The sequence below is a fragment of the Chiloscyllium plagiosum genome, chromosome 14 (assembly GCF_004010195.1).
Source record: "Chiloscyllium plagiosum isolate BGI_BamShark_2017 chromosome 14, ASM401019v2, whole genome shotgun sequence".
Lineage (NCBI taxonomy): Eukaryota > Metazoa > Chordata > Chondrichthyes > Orectolobiformes > Hemiscylliidae > Chiloscyllium > Chiloscyllium plagiosum.
In genome coordinates, this window is record NC_057723.1 from 19684447 (window position 1) to 19705110 (window position 20664).

General features: G+C 38.9%; 1 protein-coding gene across 16 annotated transcripts in view; it reads left to right on the forward strand.

Annotated features, from left to right (window-relative positions):
• LOC122556528 (teneurin-2-like) overlaps window positions 1–20664 on the forward strand; it is a 1106639-nt gene that overhangs the window by 570477 nt on the left and 515498 nt on the right. For 2 of the 16 annotated variants that reach the window (XM_043703290.1, XM_043703295.1), the window contains exon 1: window positions 3641–5174. The exons of the other annotated variants lie outside the window; for them this stretch is intronic. In XM_043703290.1, the coding sequence (XP_043559225.1) occupies window positions 5126–5174 (49 nt within the window). In that variant the 5' untranslated portion in view covers window positions 3641–5125. Of the gene's footprint in view, window positions 1–3640; window positions 5175–20664 lie in introns of those variants that run through there. 16 annotated transcript variants of the gene reach the window in all.

Below are 20664 nucleotides of genomic sequence, written 5' to 3' on the forward strand. Positions count from 1 at the left end.
CACCTTGTGGCTCAGAGGGAGAGACATCACGCGCTGCATCAAATGCCTTTTGCTGAGAGTATGCTCATACTTCAGCCACTTATAATTACAGCACAGAGGGAAGCCATTTCGTCTAATTATGTCCAGTTTTGAAGAAGCAGTTCAAAACTAATGTCACTACTCTTTCTTCCCAGCCCTGTATTTTCTTTACTGTAGAGGTAAAAACAATGACTGCAGATGCTGGAAACCAGATTCTGGATTAGTGGTGCTGGAAGAGCACAGCAGTTCAGGCAGCATCCAAGGAGCTTCGAAATCGACGTTTCGGGCAAAAGCCCTTAATCAGGAATAAAGCTTTATTCCAACACCACTAATCCAGAATTTTCTTTACTGTATTTTGCATGTTTGAACCTACTGTTCCCTCAAAAATAATGGTCTGTGTCTCAACTGTTGCCATTCCACGCTTTCTTGTAAAAAGTCTTCTTCCTATCCACTCACCTCACCATTTTCACTCCATCTAACTCCATGACATGTCGGACTTCAAAACGTTTGTTACAACTAATATTTGCCCCAGTGGCAAAAATAAAATCATTGACCAGAACCTTTATCTTTAGTGCCAAGGAGTTAGCTAAGACATGATCAGTGACTTCCGCATGTTCTTCTATGAGCGCACGTGTAAAACGTCTTCAAGAACTCTGTGTACGGGAAATGTTAGTGTGCCAAATCATAATATTCCTTCCCACAGAAACTCAAACTGCCAGCGTTCTGCATCATTACAGCACCCAACTGTGACATTGTACAGTTTTGTTGCATCTTGCATATATGCTGTTACAAATTTTGCAGACGAATATTTTCTGCAGTTCATAATAAATTGTTAACTATTAAAGTGCACTAGCCTAGAAATTACACTCTGATTATTACCATATGAATGTTCATTCATTCAAGTTTGTTTTCTGCACTATTGTTTGTAACAGGCAATATAATATAAATCTCCCTGTTAGAATACTAGTCTAGGAAATTTCTTTAAAGTGGTAAGTGTACGAATACCACATCTTTGCAATGTACAGTTCCAATGTTTCTGTTAGTTATCAGTCTGAGAATATTAGATATTGAAAATAACATCATTCTAATGAAAAAGTAATTAACAATTCAAGTTAAATGGACACTGCTATTGGTTGGTGCCTGAGTTGCCATTGTCTGTATTACTTGTTTCAAATCCACGTTTCTTGTTTAAGTAGGCTACACTTCGCTGCAAGTTGAGCTGGTAATTTTAGTCAGAGCCTTCCTTGCACTCAGGGCATTAAAGAGATTCACAGAATGCTGATTGATTGTGATACAAGGTCTGATTTATAAAGGGATTACCTACTGTTGTTTTTTTTTTAAATGCAGTATATATCATGTAGATGAACAACAAAACCAGTTAGTAATCTTAAAGCATGAAATTTATTGAGAGGTTAATATCAGATTGTAAACACCAACAGCAAAGCTTAAGTGACTGTGACCACTTTGTTGTCATAATTTTATCAATACCATTTGATCTTTATTGCACATTGAGAATTATTCCCATTTCCCCATTATGCTGTGTGATTGTGAAGGCATATTTTGACAACAGGTATCATAATGGACTTCATTGGCCAAGTGTTTTTTTCTATATAAATGGCTCTCACTCAGTGAAGGACTAATTATTACAATGTAATTGATACAAGTTTGCTGATAACTTGGTGTGATTTATGTGGCACATTCTATATACAAAAAAAATGGTGAATAATGAAAATCAAGGACTGATGGAAAGGACGTGCTTTTGCTTGGAGATTCAAGTAACACTTCAACCTGTGAGAGAAAATGCAGTTATTTGTCAGCTGAGCCCACAAATGAAATGACAACTTTGAAAGTACTCCAGGGTGTCTCTTATTATTTTCTACTATGACGTTGATAAGATTACCCTGTTTTGTTGGGCTGCAGTGAATGTTTTGGCAGATACCAATGGCCTCTAGGTGATACCTGAAGATGGCCAGTGTAACTGCAATATAATTGCTGTAAGATTATCATCCTTCTGTCAAATCCAATTAATTATTTTAAGCTTACAGTTTTATTTTGAGGAAGTGCCACTGAGAAATATGAATTGCTGAGGATTCACCTCTAATGGTTTATGGATCATTTGAACCCATTGCTTGTATCAATGTTTGTAATCACTTCCAAATTAGTCCTATTATTCATGAAAATGTGTATATCCAACAGCTATTTTGATTGCAATTAGATGCAGGTAGGTAAACATTCATAAAAAGATGAATTGGGATTTAGGCACATCTGTTTTGAAGAATGCTTAATGTCTTGGAACAAGGAACAACCTCTGCAATGTGCGGTATGTACTGCTGACCTCCAAGCTTTTATGTTTCTGTCAGCAGGGACTAAGTCAATTTCCCTGGCCAAAACATGCATATGTAATGAACAATGATATTTTCACAGAAATGGTTGGATTAGCTCCTTCTTCTTGAGTTAAAGGGGATTGGAGTTTAGAACAAATGCTGCTTTAAAATACAATCTATTATTGGTAGGCAAGTATCAGAATGGAGAAAAGAGAATGTAATGTAAGTTTAATTGCTGATAGATTTTACTTCAACTCTCTATATAACAACTGAATAGAAACTAATCTTTTCTGGCATGAAAAAGTGCACTGTGTGGTCCAAGCATGCGTGTCTGTTTAAAGCTGTCAGTTCCCAATGCTGATTTTGCAGTTGTTGGGTAAGTGGGAGCTAAAGTTGTCTATTTCAGATCTTTGGTTTGTCCATGATTCTCCCACATGGTTAGTGACCGATTTCTGAGATGCCACATTGTAAGGCATCTTCTAAACGCTTCATCACATCGAGATGAAGCGTTTACCAGCTCAACTTGCAGTGAAGTGTAGCCTACTCAAACAAGAATCAGGCAGCTGATAAATATTTTTGTGCAGATACTAATGGCTAACATCTAGATCTAGAACTAGATTTCCAGCCCATTCTGCCACCCAGTAATGCAGATAGTCTATGGAAGGGCGAATATAGTAAATATTATTCCAATGGTTTTAAGATATAATCCAGTTTGCCCCAGAGGACATTATCAGGTACTGTGATGTTGTGTGCTCCTATATTTTTGTTGCGCCATATTGTTTGTAATGTCAAGAATTCTTGAAGTTATGGGTTGAGAGAAGATGGAAAACCATGGATAAGACTGCATTAATCCTGTATTCCTCCAATCTATCACAACAGGGAATATTCTCATATCTTGCAGATGTTGGGAAAACATTTTGTTTGTTTATGGAATACAATCGTTTGTTCTTTAGGTCAAAGGGTTTGAGAGGAGCGACTCTTCTGAGGCATTTAAGGGTTTGAGTTTACTGACTGACATATACCTGGGAATTTCAACTCAGACCGTTAACTGTATAGAAAGGGACCTTTGGGAAAGGGGATGGAAATATTGTAAGTACAGTGAAAAGCTCTCCTGTTAACAGTGGAGTGGATCCAGACCTAGCCTCGATATTCCACAAAGATACAAGACAGTACTGAAGCCTTAGCTCCCGGCATCTTTCATCACCAAAAAAATGTTTCTCCTTCACACGTCAGATACTAATTAGCAAATATCTAATTAGGAATAGAAGATTAATCGCTCCTGGGAGCAGTTGAGCCTTTGAGCTCTGGTGGCTGTACGAGTGTCTGTGTGCGTGAGAGAGAGAGAAAAGGAGAGATTGACTGGTTTCCTCGCCCTGTCACAAGAGCATTGTTGTCAGGAAGGCGCGTAAACACACACATACCTATTCCCCCTCTGTGGTCGATGTAAAATTGTGTTGAGTTTGTATCACAATAACACGCCGGTTTAGACAGATCTATTGTGGAGGTGGTGAGAGCCAGAGTTGAGGGTGTTAAATGCATTGGTAGCAGGGTGGGTGATAGGCAGATCAAACGTTGCTCTACCTTGCCCTGTCTAAACTGCTGTGTGTGTGAGAGAGAGAGAGACGGGGATACAAACTGCCGGCAAGTGACCAGGGACGATGGTAACAGAGGGAGAGAGGGAAGCTTGCTGCTGATGGGGGGCGTGGGGAGAGAGAGAGAGGACATCTGCTATTTACACCTGTCTGGCTCACAGCCATCAGTTGTCATGGAGTCACCAGTGTAGACATCAGCGGCTTGAGCTTGCTGACAGAGGAGAGCTTAGATCCAGCCGCACTCCTGCGCTGTTATTTAATCTATTTCTCAAGTTCTCCAAACCCTCGGACTTATTTATTTTTTTCTTCCCGCAGTGTTGATACTTATTCCTGATCCCAGACCCTCCCTCCCTCCTGTTCCGTCAGATAAAAGACAAACCGAGGCAGGGCTAAGCTGCTCTGCCGTTTGGTTTTCTCCACTATTTTTTTCTCTCTCTCTCGTTTTGAAGCTCTGACATTTTGGAGGTTTCTGTATTCCCCCCACCCCAGCCCCCTCCCGTTTATTTTCCTGCTTGTTTTCTCCGGGCGGCTGGAGTGAGTTGCAGTCTCCCAAAGAGCCGGCTCTGGTCATGCCCCAGGTTCGCTTCAACTCTAGCATCGCGCTGCCTTCTTCCACGGGGGGATCATAGACTGGGAACTGTCCTGCTCACAACCCAGCTCACCCCCCACCCCCACCCCCGCACTTCCTCCTCATCCTCCTCCCCCAGCTCTCTGCACCTTCCTATTCACTCTCTCAGCCTTCCCCTCACCGCCTCGCTCCCCATTCCTATCGCTTGTTTGTTTATCTCATTGCATTTCATCGCGCTCTCTACCCCATCCATTTCATTCCTCCCATCTTCCTGCTTTCTCTTTCATTTCATTCCTTCTCTCTCTCTCCTTTCATTCGCTTCCCCTCCTCTTCTTTCATCCCTCCCTCTTCCATACACACTCTCTCTCTCTCTCTAGGATCTCTCCGCCCTGCGCCTCTCTCTCTCTCTCTCTGTCTCTGTCTATCTCGAGTCTCGAGGAGTCAGCGAGGTCAAAGCCGGGACTTTGTATCTCTGTCTCTCAGCCGCTGTCACCAGCATCGGGGAGGAACTGGCGAGCGAGCTGGCGGTGTGCGGCCGCTCTGCCGCTCCATCAGCGACTCCGTCTCCTTGCGGTCGGAGGGCGAGGCGAGTCCAGGGGGCAGTCCAGCGCCAAGCCCCCGACATGCTGCTTGCCAACGCGGCCAAGCCCAAGAAGTTCCCGGCGGAGACAGGTAGGTGCGGAGCTCTCGCAGCTTTCAGTCCATCCATCAGCGCTGCTCACTGGCTCGGGCTGCGCGGCGAACTGTAGCCTCAGAATATTCTCGGAGAGAGAGAGCAAGATTTTAATCCTGGAAACTACGCTCTCATCATTATACCCACGTAGTGTATTCGAGAGGGGGTTTACAAAAGACAGGCAGGTTGCCTCCGCTTCCTTCAAAAAGTTAAATAAGAAACTCGAGCTTTTTTTTTGTTGTTGCCATTTGAATTCTGCTGATTTTTTTTAAAAAACTGAATGTTTCTCCGGATTCCAGTTCCGGACTATCGAGGGGTGCTTTACTGACTCACTGCAGTTTACCAACACAATTAGACAAGCGTCATTTAACTCTTCCACCTTTAACATGTCTTTTCAATGCTAATTTCAGCAGTGTTTTTTTTAAATTATTTATGAAGTAGGATTTTGCCATTAAGAGTCAATGGTTGTCCTTCTCTAGAAGGTGATATTCCTTATAAGAGCCTGTTTGCTGATGTTAGGCAGTCGGTGCGTTTGTACGGCGGATTCTCTGGAAACTGCAAAGCACTATTCACATTTTGTTGTTCGCCCTGTTGATGTCCTTGCTTTCTTTTCCCAACGAGAGAAGGGGAGGTAGTAGTCAGTATCCAGTTTCTGTTCTGCAGGATTTGCTTTTCCGAATTGCGTGCCAAGTTGTCGAGGAAGAAAACAGTTGTCAACTGCTGCTGATAAACGGTTCTACCTCTTGCACGGTCCTTACCAATAAAAAGCCTCAGACCACACAGATGTTTAAGCAAACATTTTAGGCTAAATTCTCCGGCTTTCATAAGGAAGCAGTACGTGTGAACGGTTAAAAATTGTATAATTCCCAAATAACAACCTATTTCTTTTAAATTCTTCAATTAGTTTAATTGGATTAGAGAACGGTGTCCCACTGGATTCACTGCTTTCTCTGGTAGGAGTCTGTTAAATGCTTCTCATGTCATGCTGCAAGTCCCTGTTTCACCAAACTTGTTACAGTTAAATTATTCATTTATATTCAATTTTGGGAGAAGGAATCTAATGAGCAAGTGGGAATAATTTGGAGGAAGTTTTGTATTTCTGCATTTGACTTTGAAACCACTGGATGTTAAAGCTTCTTAAAACTTATAAAGATAAGTGCAGTTTGCACCCAATATTATCAATCAATAGGGGTTATTATGTAAAATATCAAATATTTTAAGGTAGAATTGAGTGAACAGGGTTTTCTGTGAATCTAACTTATAACATTCCCTATCGTTCTGAAACTTAAAAAAGAACTTTTTCTAAATGTTTTGCTTATGACAATTCTGAGCAAGCTCTGTCTCCTGTGCACAAAAGTGTAAGTAATTCAATTTACAGAGGTGATATGGGAAAATCTTGTGCTTTTCTTTGATAAAGACTCACTTAACTGAAATTACTGTGATCACAGTGTTTTAGGTGATTGTCAAAACTGATGGTGTGTTTTATCCTGATAAGGGGATACAGGAGCATTAGTATTGAGAGCAAGGAAAATCTTTTATATTGATCCTAAAAATACAGTATTTTAACTTGTTCATTTTAGGCAGTGCTGTCTAAACAGAAATGTTCTGAAAACACCTTAAGATATTCACAAGTTTTTATCTCCTTATAATGACATTGAAATTAGTTTTTTACATGTTAAGGTAAACAGACAGCTTCAAAATAAATTAATCTAATGAATAACACCATATTCTAATTATAATAGTGATAGTAATACATCATTTAAATGTATATGACACTTCTGAAGATAGATACATTGTCGATCAAAATCTCCATTTAGCTCTCAACAAATTCCGAATGGAAATGTGCATTTATCCAAGGTGGAATGCTTGGATAACCAACATTTACCTAAAGATTCATTTATACATTCATCTTTTGGCAGTGCAGAAATTAAGTTGTGGTTTTAATGAAGGAAGTGGCAGACAAATCAGGAAATGTTACAAATTATTGCTTATTTGGAATGTGGTTATAGGTTCCACAAATAAATAGTTGCAGCTGCAAACACAAGAGGTTCTTCTAACCATTCCCTTCAAAACAATAATTGAGTGAAGGCGACTTGACGCAATGTAGATTTTCATTTATTATTCTCATTCATAGAAAAGTTTACTTTTCACTCTTAGCCATTTGATACAAAAACAGAAATCACTGGAAAAGCTCAGGAGATCTGGTAGCATCTGTAGAGAGAAATCAGAGTAATGTTTCAGTTTGAGTGACCTGTCCTCAGAACTGAGGAACTTAGCCATTTGATGTTGCCTGCATCAGCCGTGAAATTCATTTTAACATCCATTGAATTCTACCTCTGCCTTCAGCAAAACCTATAGTGTTGCCAGATGGTATTAAGGGTGTCATTGATGGATGTACATTCTTCATATACTTTGAGTGGTGTTTTCAGTATCACCTTTCCAATTTTGTGACTCTATTTGTCAATAAATTAGACATATAGTACTCAAATGCTGAAAGCAGTCATATCAAATTAGCCTTCTATTTTAATTCAAAATTCACTTATTGGATGTGAGTGTTGCTGCTTGGCTCGCATTTATTGCCTAATCGTAGTTGCCCTTGAAAAGGTGGTGATGAGCTGCCTTTTTGAACTGCTGCCGCCCATGTTCTGTAGATAGATCTACAATGCCATTCAGGAGGGAATTCCAAGATTTTGACCAAATTGAGTTCAATTATGTGTTTTAAAAATATTAGATACTTAAATGCTAATTTTCAAAATTGCATGGCAGCATATTTCTGAACTGTCTCTACATTTGTCAGGCTTTTTTTTCTCCCTTTTACCTTCATTCTCTTGTGCTTTGTTTTTGCTTATCCAATTGTTTTGTTGGCTCTACATTCACCATTTAATTAACATATCCATCCCTGCATTGCAAATCTATGGCTGTGGGTATGTACCAGTACCGATCTTACTATCCAGGAATCTGATGCACAATGTGCAGCTCTGGACTGTGCTTCCAAATAGTTAGCCAAAATATGGGAATAAGTGCAAAACAAACCTGTTAAAACTTTGAAGGTCAGGCAGTATTTGTGGAGAGAAACAGAATTAACTTTTCATGTCAACAAGGCTCTAATAAAAAGGTCATCAATCTGTAACATCAACTCCATATCCTCTCCTCAGATGCTTCCTGATTTGCTGAGATTTTTATGTTGCTATTGCATAGCTCCAGCATATGCAGTATTTGTATTTGAGCTAAAATGTAGATTTACGCATGTGTGTTCATGTTTAGTGTTGGAGTGTAAATGAAAGCATCTTAAAACAGTAAACCATTGAAAAACATAATGTTATAAATCTTCCAAACATGCAAAAGATTTCTTTGATGCTTTGAATTATGGACAAAGTAAAAAATCATAGAACATTGTGTTTATAGTCCAACATTGTGGATATACACTGGACTGAAATTCAGTTGGTAGTCAGACAACCTTCTGACATATTGCCTCTTGCTAGTACTGCTAACTTCACTGTTGAGTTATACGACAACTTTTGCATCCAAAACCACTTTGAATTGGTATGAAATTGGTATTTTATCTGCCAAACTCAACTTGATGTATTTAAGATGTTAATATTGTCAATGCATAAAGTTTTACTTGTGAACAGTTGGTGCATGAAGTCGTTATGCTTTCCACATGCATTAACACAATGCACAGGGTCTGTTTACCACAGCTCACCATAATATAACTTTAACCTTTTAATCTACGTAAAGAATTTGGGGACTATGGTTACAGTACGTTGATTTGTGAGAATGAAGTACACACAATGTGCAAACATCATGTAGTTATCCAGATGCAGTAGGCCATTTGGTCCTTCAAGTCTGATTCAGTATGATCATAGCCATTCATCCAAATCCTGTTCCCACTTCCCCCCATACCCTTTGACCTCTTTAGCACTAAGAACTGTGCTTGACACTTCAAAAGCATTCAATATTTTGGTTTCAACCACTTTTTCTGGTAGAGAATTCCACAGACTTACAATAAGACCAAAAGACCATAAGATTTAGGGGCAGAATAAGCCTATTCGGTCCATCAGGTCTGCTCTGCCATTCGATCATGACCAGTATGTTTCTCGAGCGCATTCTCCTGCCTTCTTCCTGTAGCCCTTGATCCCCTTACCAATCAGGAACCTATCTATTTCTGTCTTAAATACACTCACTGACAGCTTCCACAACCCTCTGTGGCAATGAGTTCCACAGATTCACCACCCTCTGCTGAAGAAATGTCTTCTCATTTCAATTCTAAACAGTCATCCCCTCACTCTGAGGCTGTGCCTTGGGATCTAGTCTCTCCTATTAGTGGAAATATCTTCTCCACACTCACTCTCTCCAGGCCTCAGTTTCAATTTTGTCCCCCTCATTCATCTAAACAGTACTGAGTACAGAACCAGTATCCTCAACGGCTCCTCATACGACAAGCCCTTCATACCTGGGATCATTCTTGTGAGCCTCATCTGGACCCCCTCCATTGCCAGCACATCCTTCCTTAGATATTGGGCCCAGCCTGCTCACAGCATTCCAAGTGCAGTCTGACCAGAGCCTTATACGGCCTCAGTTGATTTTGTTTTCTAGCCCTGTTGAAATTAATGTTAACATTACGTACACCTTCTGAACTGCCAACTGAACTTGCATGTTACCCTTAAGAGAATTCTGAACTCGGATCGACAAATCCCTTTGTGCTGTAGATTTCTGAAGCCTATCCCCATATGGAAAATTGTTTATGCCTCTTTAGTTCTTACCAAAGTGCATAACCCCACAGTTTCCCACATTGCATCTATTAACTGTACTTTAGAATAATCATGGAATTTAGAACAATCATGATCACCTTTATGTTAGTAGTCCTTTCACAAAATTTTGCTTGGTCATGCTGAAAATGCTGATAACTTCAGATGTGTTTACATCAATGTGTGAATTTTAACATCTGATAATTCACAGTTACATTTCTGGTGACACATTGGGCATTCTCCATTGTTGAGCTGCATGCATTATTCGGAAGAAAACTAGTTCACAGTAAATTCAACATAGTCTTTCACCCAATCTGGACGAAGTGTACACAAATTATATGAAATTAAAATTGTAGAAAGTACTGATTTTGTATTCCCAGGGAAAAGAAAGGAAATACAGAATGTAACCCCGTAGAAAAATTTCTGAATCCCATGTATTTAAAGTAGAATTTGATTTATTGTGTCATCGTAACCCAGTAGCCCTGAAGATCTAACCTATAGAAGTATTTCCAGAAGCTCTTTGGGTGAATGCACCCAATAATATGCTGCATTAAAGTGTTACCCCATGATAAAGTGCTACCTTGAAACAGCAAGCTAGCTTAGATGATTGGTATTTTCTCGTTTCTATTCCTATTTGTTGTACCAAAGGAAAGTCTTACCCAGGACTTGCCTAATAGCCTCTTCTGTGAAGTACTGGAATATGCTGATGCCTAGAAAACTCTACTTCAGCAAAAGCAGAGTTAGGCAAGGAACTAGAGAGAGGAAGAAAATTACTTTACCATTGTTCTTGAAGATGTCATTAATTTCATCACACTGCATGCTACTTCTCAGCCAAGAGGTAATAAGGCTGTGATGGAGGAGGAAGAAATGAACTGGGGGGGGGGGGGGGGGGGAGTTCACCAGTGATTCCTTGAATTTTCTGCAATAAATGGTGCAAAATAAAGAAAGGGTGCAATGATGAGGAAGTGACTTACAGGAAATAGAAATAACAGAATAGAAGGAAAGTAAGAGTGACTGGAGGAAGGGAAGGCAATGGCAGAGAAAATTGAGAAGCTACGTCTAGTTTGCACAAGGAAAGTAAGCAAGCTCAGGTTGCAATGGAAATGCAACACATGGCATTTGACATTGCAGTTTGCATAAACCTCTTAAAATGCAATATGACTGGCTGCTTGAGGAAACACATATCAATAGGGCTAGGCCTTCAATTTCCAAGATCAACATGACAAGTATACAGTGAAAAATTATTTCACAATATGAACACAGTTATTTTAACTTTAAACAGTTAGGTGTAAATAAATCTTCAGTTTAGCATTGGTGGTTCAGCATTGTGGCTTTCCAATTGCTATTCTATGGATATTCTATTGGGGATAATCCACAATCAGAAATGATTGCCATTACTGACCCTTTCAAAGTTGCTGCTGTTCTATTGTTAGCGTGGTGAAATGGGCATCCAGCACTAGCAGCTCCAGTACAGTGCAGAACCACGTTCACTCAACATACATTTGGGTAGCAGCTTTGGCACAGCACACCACCTAAAGGCAGTGTCTCAAATGTTTTCAAACAAAAGTCGGCACCAATCTGTGTGAGGCAGTATTTAAGCAGATGACAAAATACCTGGCTAAAAAAAGTGGGTATAGGGAGCATGGTAAAGGACACAAGAAAAACATAAAGTGCTTCAAGGAGGTAATTCCAAAGCCTAGGGCTGAGGCAGCTGAAAGTGTGACTCCCAATGGTGTAGTGATGGATTTCCATGTCAGTCGAAGATTATCCATATTGTCATCCAGAAAGCAGGTCTAAAAACATGTACAGATGATATAGTATAGTAATAATTGCATTAATGAAAACTGGTATGGTAGAATTTTAACTGATTCGGAGGAAATTGTATTATACAACTAATGAATTATTAAATATTTTCAATATTCTTCCAACAATTTTGGAAAATATGTTTCTTACATCGAGTTGCTGTGAAAATGTAATACATCTATATTATCAACTCCACCCAAGCAAAATAACACTCAGTAAGCGGTGTTTTGTAATCAGAAACATTTTAATTTTTTTTAAGTTCTCATGAGATGTTGATATTGCCAGCATTTATTGACACATTGCTTGCTGTCCTTGAGAAAATGATGGTGAGCTGCCTTCTTGAACTGCTGCAGTCCCTGTGCTATAGATTAGAATAATTTGGGGAGCTGATAGCAGTGTGGTAATGTCACCAGTAATCGAGAGGCCCAGCTTAATGCTCTGTGGATAAGGGTTCAAATCCCACTATAGCAGCTGGTGGAACTTAAATGCAATTTAAAAAAACTTTTAATTTGCCTTTATTTAATTCAGTTCTCGCTAATGATATAATCTTTTAACTGTTTACATCAGTTAAATCATTCCTTTTGTCAAAGTACACAATTACTTGCAAAGTCTACTTTTATCTTAATGATCAGTGCGACATAATTATAAATTTCTGCACCAAGATGAGGCACCGAATTGGTTAGATGAAAACTTACTTTACAATGCATCAGTACATATATGAATCCCATTCATACTGGGACTACCTGTCCTAGTCAACATTGCAATTGCCACAATGTCAGTCTCTACAGACTTTGAGTGCTGAGCTATAGAAGTTATGCCATGAATCCACTGGAAATAGGATGACTGAGTGCAACCTAAATTTAGCTTTGGAATTTTGAATTGACCCTGATCCAAGAGGTGAAAGCAGTAAAGTCCCAATCAGTATGGTGCTCATTTACCATTGAGGGGAGAAATTTAATAAGGCTGAGCTGTAAAATTCCTGTGCATTCTTAACCTAATTGAGGTTTGATTATTTATCGGCCATATGTTTTCCAGGGTAATTTAGAATAAACATTTGACAGATATTTGATTATCCAAATGGTGCTAGAGTGATTTAATGGCTTCCCTCTTTTCTCAATCCTTCTTTGACAACAATAGATTTTTTTGAGGAGGGTATACTCACCAATTCATGTTTATACACTGTAATCATGTAATAAAAACATGATCAGACAGATTTTCTTGAGTCTTATAATGAAAAAAAAAGCTCATTGTATTAAATCCAGTTTAAATAAAATCTTTAAAATCTCCAACTTTATTACAGTGCAAGTTCATTCTCACAAATATATTAGAGGACAGGCTAAGCAATAGCAAAATTAAAAGATGTACATGGCAGTTGAAGGTTGTGGCTTGGTTGCTTTCTGACAAAATGTAATGGTCTTTCTAATGTTGATATATACTGTAGATGGTTTAAAGACGTGGCGAGACTTTGTATCCTTCTGGAGACTGGAGCTGCTGAATTGACTTCTGTTTTTTCATTTTCAACACATTAGTAGTCAAAATCAGCAGGTGGCATTCCAGACTTGCAAGTTGGCTGGAAAGAAGGAGAAGCCCACACAATGTTTTTACTCTTCTCATTCTCATGTAATTGTCCTGGCTTAAATGCACAATGGGTTAACCAGCCTGTTACATAACCAGACCTTTCCAAATGACCAGTGATCCACACATGGTCATGGTTAGTGGATTGCAGTTGTGTGGTTTACATCAAACTCTGTCTGGGGCAAATTCCTTTTCTGGCCAAAGTTCTATTGTATAAATTAATATGGAGAATCATTTTATAAATCTAGCTGAATAACCACATTTACTAATAAAGTTAAGTGTTGGAGGAACCCTGCATGTCTGGCAGCATCTGGACTGAGAGAAACAGTTAATATTTGCATATTTACAAAATTACCCTTCTTTGGTCCAGAATGTTTGCCCTGTTTCTCTCTCCACAGATGCTACCAGACCTGCTGAGTTTCTCCATCACTTTGCTTCTTTTGGGTAGTCAAGTGGTTGCCCTGATGCTTTGTTAGTGTTATGGGAGCTAGACCCCATTCAGTCTTGGTATGGCTTTGCAGATGAGTTGTTTGTCTCTATTTCAATGGGGTTGGAACGTAGAAGGTACAGTGATGCAAATATGCAGCCGTGTTTAACTGTGATCCCAAGTCACTGGAACATAACTTTAGTTATTAAAAAAAAGGTTTCTAACACTAAGTTCTAAAAGTCAGTTTTTTTTATATAGCATGACTTCAAGACAACCTATACATAGTGCATAACACCATTTCTCAGGCTGATAGTTAAATGGAAATATTGATGAGCAGCTTTGCATTTTATCCTGAGATTAGACTCCCTCCAGTATGGAAACAGGCCCTCTGGCCCAACAAGTCCACAACAACCCTCCGAAGACTAACCCAACCCCCTACCCTATATTTACTCCTGACTAATGCACCTAATACTATGAGCAATTCAACACAGACAATTCACCTGGCCTGCACATCTTTTGGATTGTGGGAAGAAGCCAGAGTACTAAGATGGAACCCACGCAGACACAGGGAGAATGTGCAAACTCCACACAGACAGTCACCCAAGGCAGGAATCGAACTCTGGTCCCTGGCACTGTGAGCCACTGTGCCACATGCTGAATGTAATCAACACTGAGAATATGTTAATTTAAGAAATGTTTACTGTGCTGTTTAATGTGAATCAGCAGAATGTTCTCATAGTAACTACAAGTAAATTGATTGCCAAAGATTATGGAGTCTGTCTCACTAGTGAGCAATCCCACTTAGCAAGATCACTTCTTGTTCAACGATGCATTGCCTAGCTTGGTAATCTAGCACAGTTTTCTCTTCATTTTGTCTTCCTGATCATTCAGTTGTAATAACTGGGTTAAAGAGACATTTTGTTTCTGAAATTTTTACCTAATAGCAAAGATTTGCCATCTGTTAGAAGGAGAGGAATTTAAGGATGGGCCCTAGAGCCAATCCTTCAATCACTTTCTCCTGATTTGACCCTCCTGAGTGTTGATCTCCTCAAAGAATAATGTCACCATTGCAGAGTCAGGCAATTTTATTGATGAAGCTAGGTGGACCTAACAGCACAATGCCACATTGATGTCGAAAGCTATATTACTAAACCAAGACACTATTATTGAAACCCATATTAAAACATGAAAACAATTCAGAAAAATGAATAAAATTTAGCAACCTCACAGATAAAGTTTTTTTCAATGTGAACATAAAGCTGCGCCAAATTAAAATGCACATGGAATTTTCAGACCTGTTTCACTTATCATCCATAACTACCTAATATGGTAATACTGCCCTTTAAGTTTCTGATAAGCAAGCCATAACATTATTTGCCCATCGGCAAGACTAAAAAGGTAATTACTCTTCTTGTTGCACCTATTCATTGAGAAACAGTGCAGAGCTTGCATGGCAATGTGCTTGTTACATTTCATGGCAAATTTATGTGAAGAACATTAATTGCCAGGGAGTACTGTCAGCAAACTCAACTTACTTTGATAATAAATAGGCAGTCTCTCTGCATTTAATTTTACATTATCTCCTTTTTCAGAAGTAAAAGTCATATCTTAGCTCAACATTTTTTACCAGTTTTCTTGGCCAATGAATTTTTCATCACTGGCATACTATCTTTCCTCAAAAACCCCAAGTTTCCTTCAACCTGCAGTAAAAAAGTCTCCATCCATTTTCCTTTATGTATAAAATCACTTGTTTCCAGCAATTTGTGTAATTCTTTGACTGTGAGTTGGAACTTAAATTTAAGCTTTTTTTCAGATAATAACATTGTCTTGGTCCTGTGTCCTTTCCACTCTTTATCCAATCCTCCTTTCTGTCTCAGAATAAGCAAATTCTGTAGCTGATTAAATTGGAGATAACCTGCTGATTGGAGTCTATTAGTGATTTTCTTCAACTGTCCACTAGGAGGAGCCAAGAGAATGGCCCAATGATCACCCTCAAATTTTCCTTTTCTGACACCACAAATGTAGCAGAGCAAATGATGGAGATTACATTCTAACTGTGGTCAATGTCTTTATGTTGATGCTTTGTTGTACTTCACTGTCCAAAATCAATATTTTCTTTGACTAATTGATTTTAAAGTGCCATTTAAGAAAGAACAATACTGAGGGAACTCAGCATTATGTAATGACAATTTTGCAGGTGGTTATTTTGTTAACTTTTTTTCTTTGGCATTTGACAAAGAATTCTTCACGTTGCATAATGTAAAGAGGAAGCTAGCGAAAGAGTTACTTTATTATTTGCAAAAGAGGAAAATCAGATGTCATGAAATTGAAGAATTGAATGTATGTCAAAAAATATCAACAAATCTTTTGACATTAACCATTAGGCAAAACACTAACCCCATTTATACAGCTGTACATAATATATGGCTATACATATGAGAAAAAAAAAACTCCTTCAATGCTGACATTGAAACCATTCTACAAAGAAACCAGTGTGTGAATGTTCTATCCAGATTATTATCACAAAAAATCATTTTCTTTCTCACCTCAGTCACTTGAGCCAACCAGAGATATATAATGTTATATCATGTATCACATCATTAGTCTGTCCCAGAGAGGTAATCTATTGTTATTCTTCTCCTGTACCCATATAATCAAAGCTAATGAACCCCAGGGTTTCATCCCTGACCAGTGCCTGCTCATCCTTGTCTCTTGGCAACATTTTTCATGTACATGTTGTCAACATCCACTTATATGCAAATGTGCCCAATTTTAGCTGTCTGTCGTACTCAATTGCAACACAGTAATGTCCTCAACATATCTCCTAGATGAGCTAAAACATCTGTCAAATTTCCAAGTGTTTCAGAGAGTAGTAGGGGCATGGAATGCCCTGCCCTGACTCCAACACCATGGCATCAATGTGATGCAGGTCCTGGGCCTCCTCCACCTCCACTCCCTCACCACCCAATGCCTGGAGGAAGAACACCTCATCTTCCGCCTCAGGACTCTCCAACCCCATGGCATCAATGTGGACTTCAGCAGTTTCCTCATTTACCCCAGTTCCAACCTTCCAGCTCAGCACCATCCTCATTGCCTGTCCCATCTGTCAATCTTCCTTCCCACCTATCTGCTCCACCCTCCTCTCCGACCTATCACCGCTACCCCCACCTCCATCCACCTATTGCGTCTTACCTACCTTCTCCCCAGCCCCACCCCCCTCCCATTTATCTCTCCACTCCTGAGGCTCCCAGCTTCATTCCTGATGAAGGGCTTTTGTCCGAAATGTCGATTTCCCTGCTCCTCGAATGCTGCCTAACCTGCTGTGCTTTTCCAGCACCATTCTAAACTCGACTGCCTGCAACAGTAATAGACTTGCCAACTTAAATGGTCATTGGATAAACATGGATGAAAATGGGATAATGTAGGTTAATGGGCTTCAGATTGGTTTCATAGGTAGGTGCAACATCGAGGGCGGAAGGGCCTGTACTATGCTGCCATGTTCTATGTTTTATGATCCTTGTACACAATAGAGGATCCTTACTTGTTATACGTTGATGAATCTATTTGACTCATCAACCAGTGATGGTGAAATATTTTTGTAGTGTTGTTTCCTTCTTGGGGAGGATGCATTGAACTCTTTTTGTTCTGTCAGCTTGTCGACATCAACATGCAAACTATCTCAACTTCCTTCCGTTTGCTGTGTCCCTTCCTTTTGCATATTTTTCATAAAGTTTGTTCATACCCCTAAATGAGCCCTTTATTTTACGGAGTCCTTTCTACACAAGTGTCTCTATTTTGTTATCACAGATTTTCATTCAACACTATGAAATTATGTTTTTCTCTCTCCTTTCCCTGACTTTAATGAGTCATATTCATTTGGAACAATAAAACAAAATTTAAACTAGCCATGTTCACAACACCCCAAAACTCTTTGTGGTCAATGAAATACCCCTACTGTCCCAATATAAGAAATGTTGCAATCAGTGTATGGACAGCAGGGTCTCACAGTAATGTGATGACCTTTGGTTAAGCATAAAAACTGGTGATGATCCTTGCAATAGCTCTGCTTCTTTTGAAAAAATAGTCTCATGGGATATTATGTGCCTAATTGAAAGGGAAGATGAGCTTCCATTTTAATGCTTCATCTGAAAAATGATAGGTCTGACAATGAACACAAGAATTGGGCTTTGAACTCCAAACCATTTGATTAGAAGCAACAGTGCTACCAACTGAGTCACAGATGTTTGTATAGGGTCCGTTCTTTGTGAAGATGTGTAGCTCAGGTTGAGGTTCAGGTTGTAAGTTTGCTCGCTGAGATGGCAGGTTTGTTTTCAGATGTTTTGTTACCATACTAAGAAACATCATCAATGAGCCTCCGGTGAAGCACTGGTGTTCTGTCCAACCTTCCATTATATGTTTTGATCTCTTAAGGTGGGTGATATCATTTCAAGTTAATTTTCTCAGAGCTTGATAAATGGGGTCCAGATTGATGTATTTATTGATGGATTTTTTTACTGTTGGATTATTGACCTGCATCAATTAACACATCAATCTGGACCCCATTTACCCAAGCTCTGAGAAAAGTAACTTGAAATGATATCACCCATCTTAAGAGACCGAGACACATAATAGAAAGTGGGACAGAACACCAGTGCTTCACCGGAGGCTCACTGATGATGTTACCCAGCATGGTGATGAAACATCTGAAAACAAACCTGCTAACTCAGCGAGCAAACTTACAACCTTTGCACAGGATTTACCCTTACTAATTAAAAATCTCTTAACTTGCTCCTTAAATTTATTCAATGTAATGGCATCTACCGTACTCTAGTGAATTTCACAGATTGACGACAATTTGAAAGAAGTAATTCCTCTCATTCTAGATAGACCACATTCTTCCCTTTCCGCTATGTGGCAGTGTCTGCATTGTAAATCCCCTTTAGCATCTTATATACCTCCAATTAGATCTCCTCTCAATCTGCTAAACTGTAGCGTGTATAGGTCTAAATCACTCAATCTCTCCTCATGAGACAAGCCTTTTATCTCTGCAATTAATGTAGTGAACCTTCTCCGTACTGCCTCAAGTAAGAGCACCAAAGCTGAACTCAGTACTCCAATGCAGTCTCACTAATACTTTGTACAGTTGCAACAATTAACTTTTAATTTTCATTTCTTCAGCAATAAATACCAAAATTCCACTTGCCTTTCTTATTACTAGCAGTACCTGCATCCTAGCTTTCTGCAACCCATGCGCAAGTCCACCCAGATCCCTCTGCACCAAAGTATTTTGAAGTTTCTCTTCATTTTGTTTTTTTTTATTCTTCCTACCAAAATGGATAACCTCAGATTTATCCACGTTAAACTCCATCTGCCACATTTTGATCCATTCACGTAACCTGTCATATTTCTTTCTAAATTTTTTGTTCCTTTGTTGCATTGTACTTTCTACCAATTTTATGGTAATCATTAAAAGAACAATACAATTGCAAGCAATGATTTAAGGCAGTTGTGCCCAGAAACTTTTGTCTTTCGTTAATTAACGTGCAATTTTCTAAGTTTAAAATCCAGTCTGATAATCTCCTTTTCAACCTACCTTTTGCATCCTGGGAGGAACAAGTCTGTTGTCTGAAAACAACAAGCGCCATAGAACTCTAGAATTGTTGAAGTGAAAACAAAGGTTAAAGCTTATGAAAAAGCAGCATAGAGCTACAAAGGGCTACATGTGAATTTGTATGTTTTGTTCTCACGCTAGCTTAAGGTCGGTTTATGATGTTCGTTCCTTGTCCATAGGAGTGGTGGGGAGTAATCTGGGTGTTTTTTAGCACGTCAAGAGCAAGTTGTTTCCCTGACGTTTCCACAGATAACACTGGAAATCTGTGGGAGGTGACAGGATGAATATAGAAACCTAAAGAAATAAATGTGAAAATCAAAAGACAGCTATGCTGTTTGATGTGAAATGGATCATTCCACATGGAATTAACAGTTAGCTTTTTCCATTTTTTTTCTTATTATGCAATGTTTAATGATTTTAGAGAAAAACATTATGTTGTCTATCACACAGCACAGTGAAAAGATTTGACATACCTGTCCCTAAATTGATAGAATTGTTATTCTAAAATGGGGGGAAAAAGGACTGTAGTCTCTTCCATCATGTTTAAATTTATGGGGGGAGCATTTTCACTATCCTAAGGGCAAGTTGTATTTTAATTTCAAATAAATTGCGTAGAGACTAGGATTTTCAAAATGTTGGCATCGGGGTCTCCTACTTTTCATTTTACATTTCAAAAAGCAATCTATACATTCTGACAATTTAAAAAAAAATTATCACCACTCTACTGGTCTCACAACTGGCATTTATGACAAGGTAATCTTTTGGCAATGATGAGAGGATGTTTGAGTGATGAGATACGTTTCAATTGGAAAGCGGACATTAAAGCAGATATTTAAGTACCAACAAAGATTCTATGAATGCTTGCAGGAATTAAAGACTTTTACCTAAGAGGGTCGCTTTTTTTATGTATATATTACTTTTTCTTTCTAAGGGACTGCACACGATACAATGACTGTTGTTACAAATGTATTACATTCTGTGAAATAAATCAATAGATGACTATTTCTACTGAAGCAGAATTTACTGAAATATGTAAAATTTAAAGATCAAGAATGTAACGATCCCCATGGCAATTTGTGGTTTCAAATATGTGTGTAAATGCCACTTAATTGAGATTTTTAACACTTCTTATTTCTTCTTTTGTGTCACAGACAGAGAGCAGCTAAACTGGAAGACAAAGCTTAGGTCTGTGAGGTTTTCAACCTAGTTCTGCAAATGATCCATTTTTACTACAGTATTGCGCTTTGTATTTTTACAAGAGGCAGAAACTAGAGAGAGAGAGAGAGAGGGAAGAGAAAGTGGGGCAAGCAAATTAGCTGCTAACG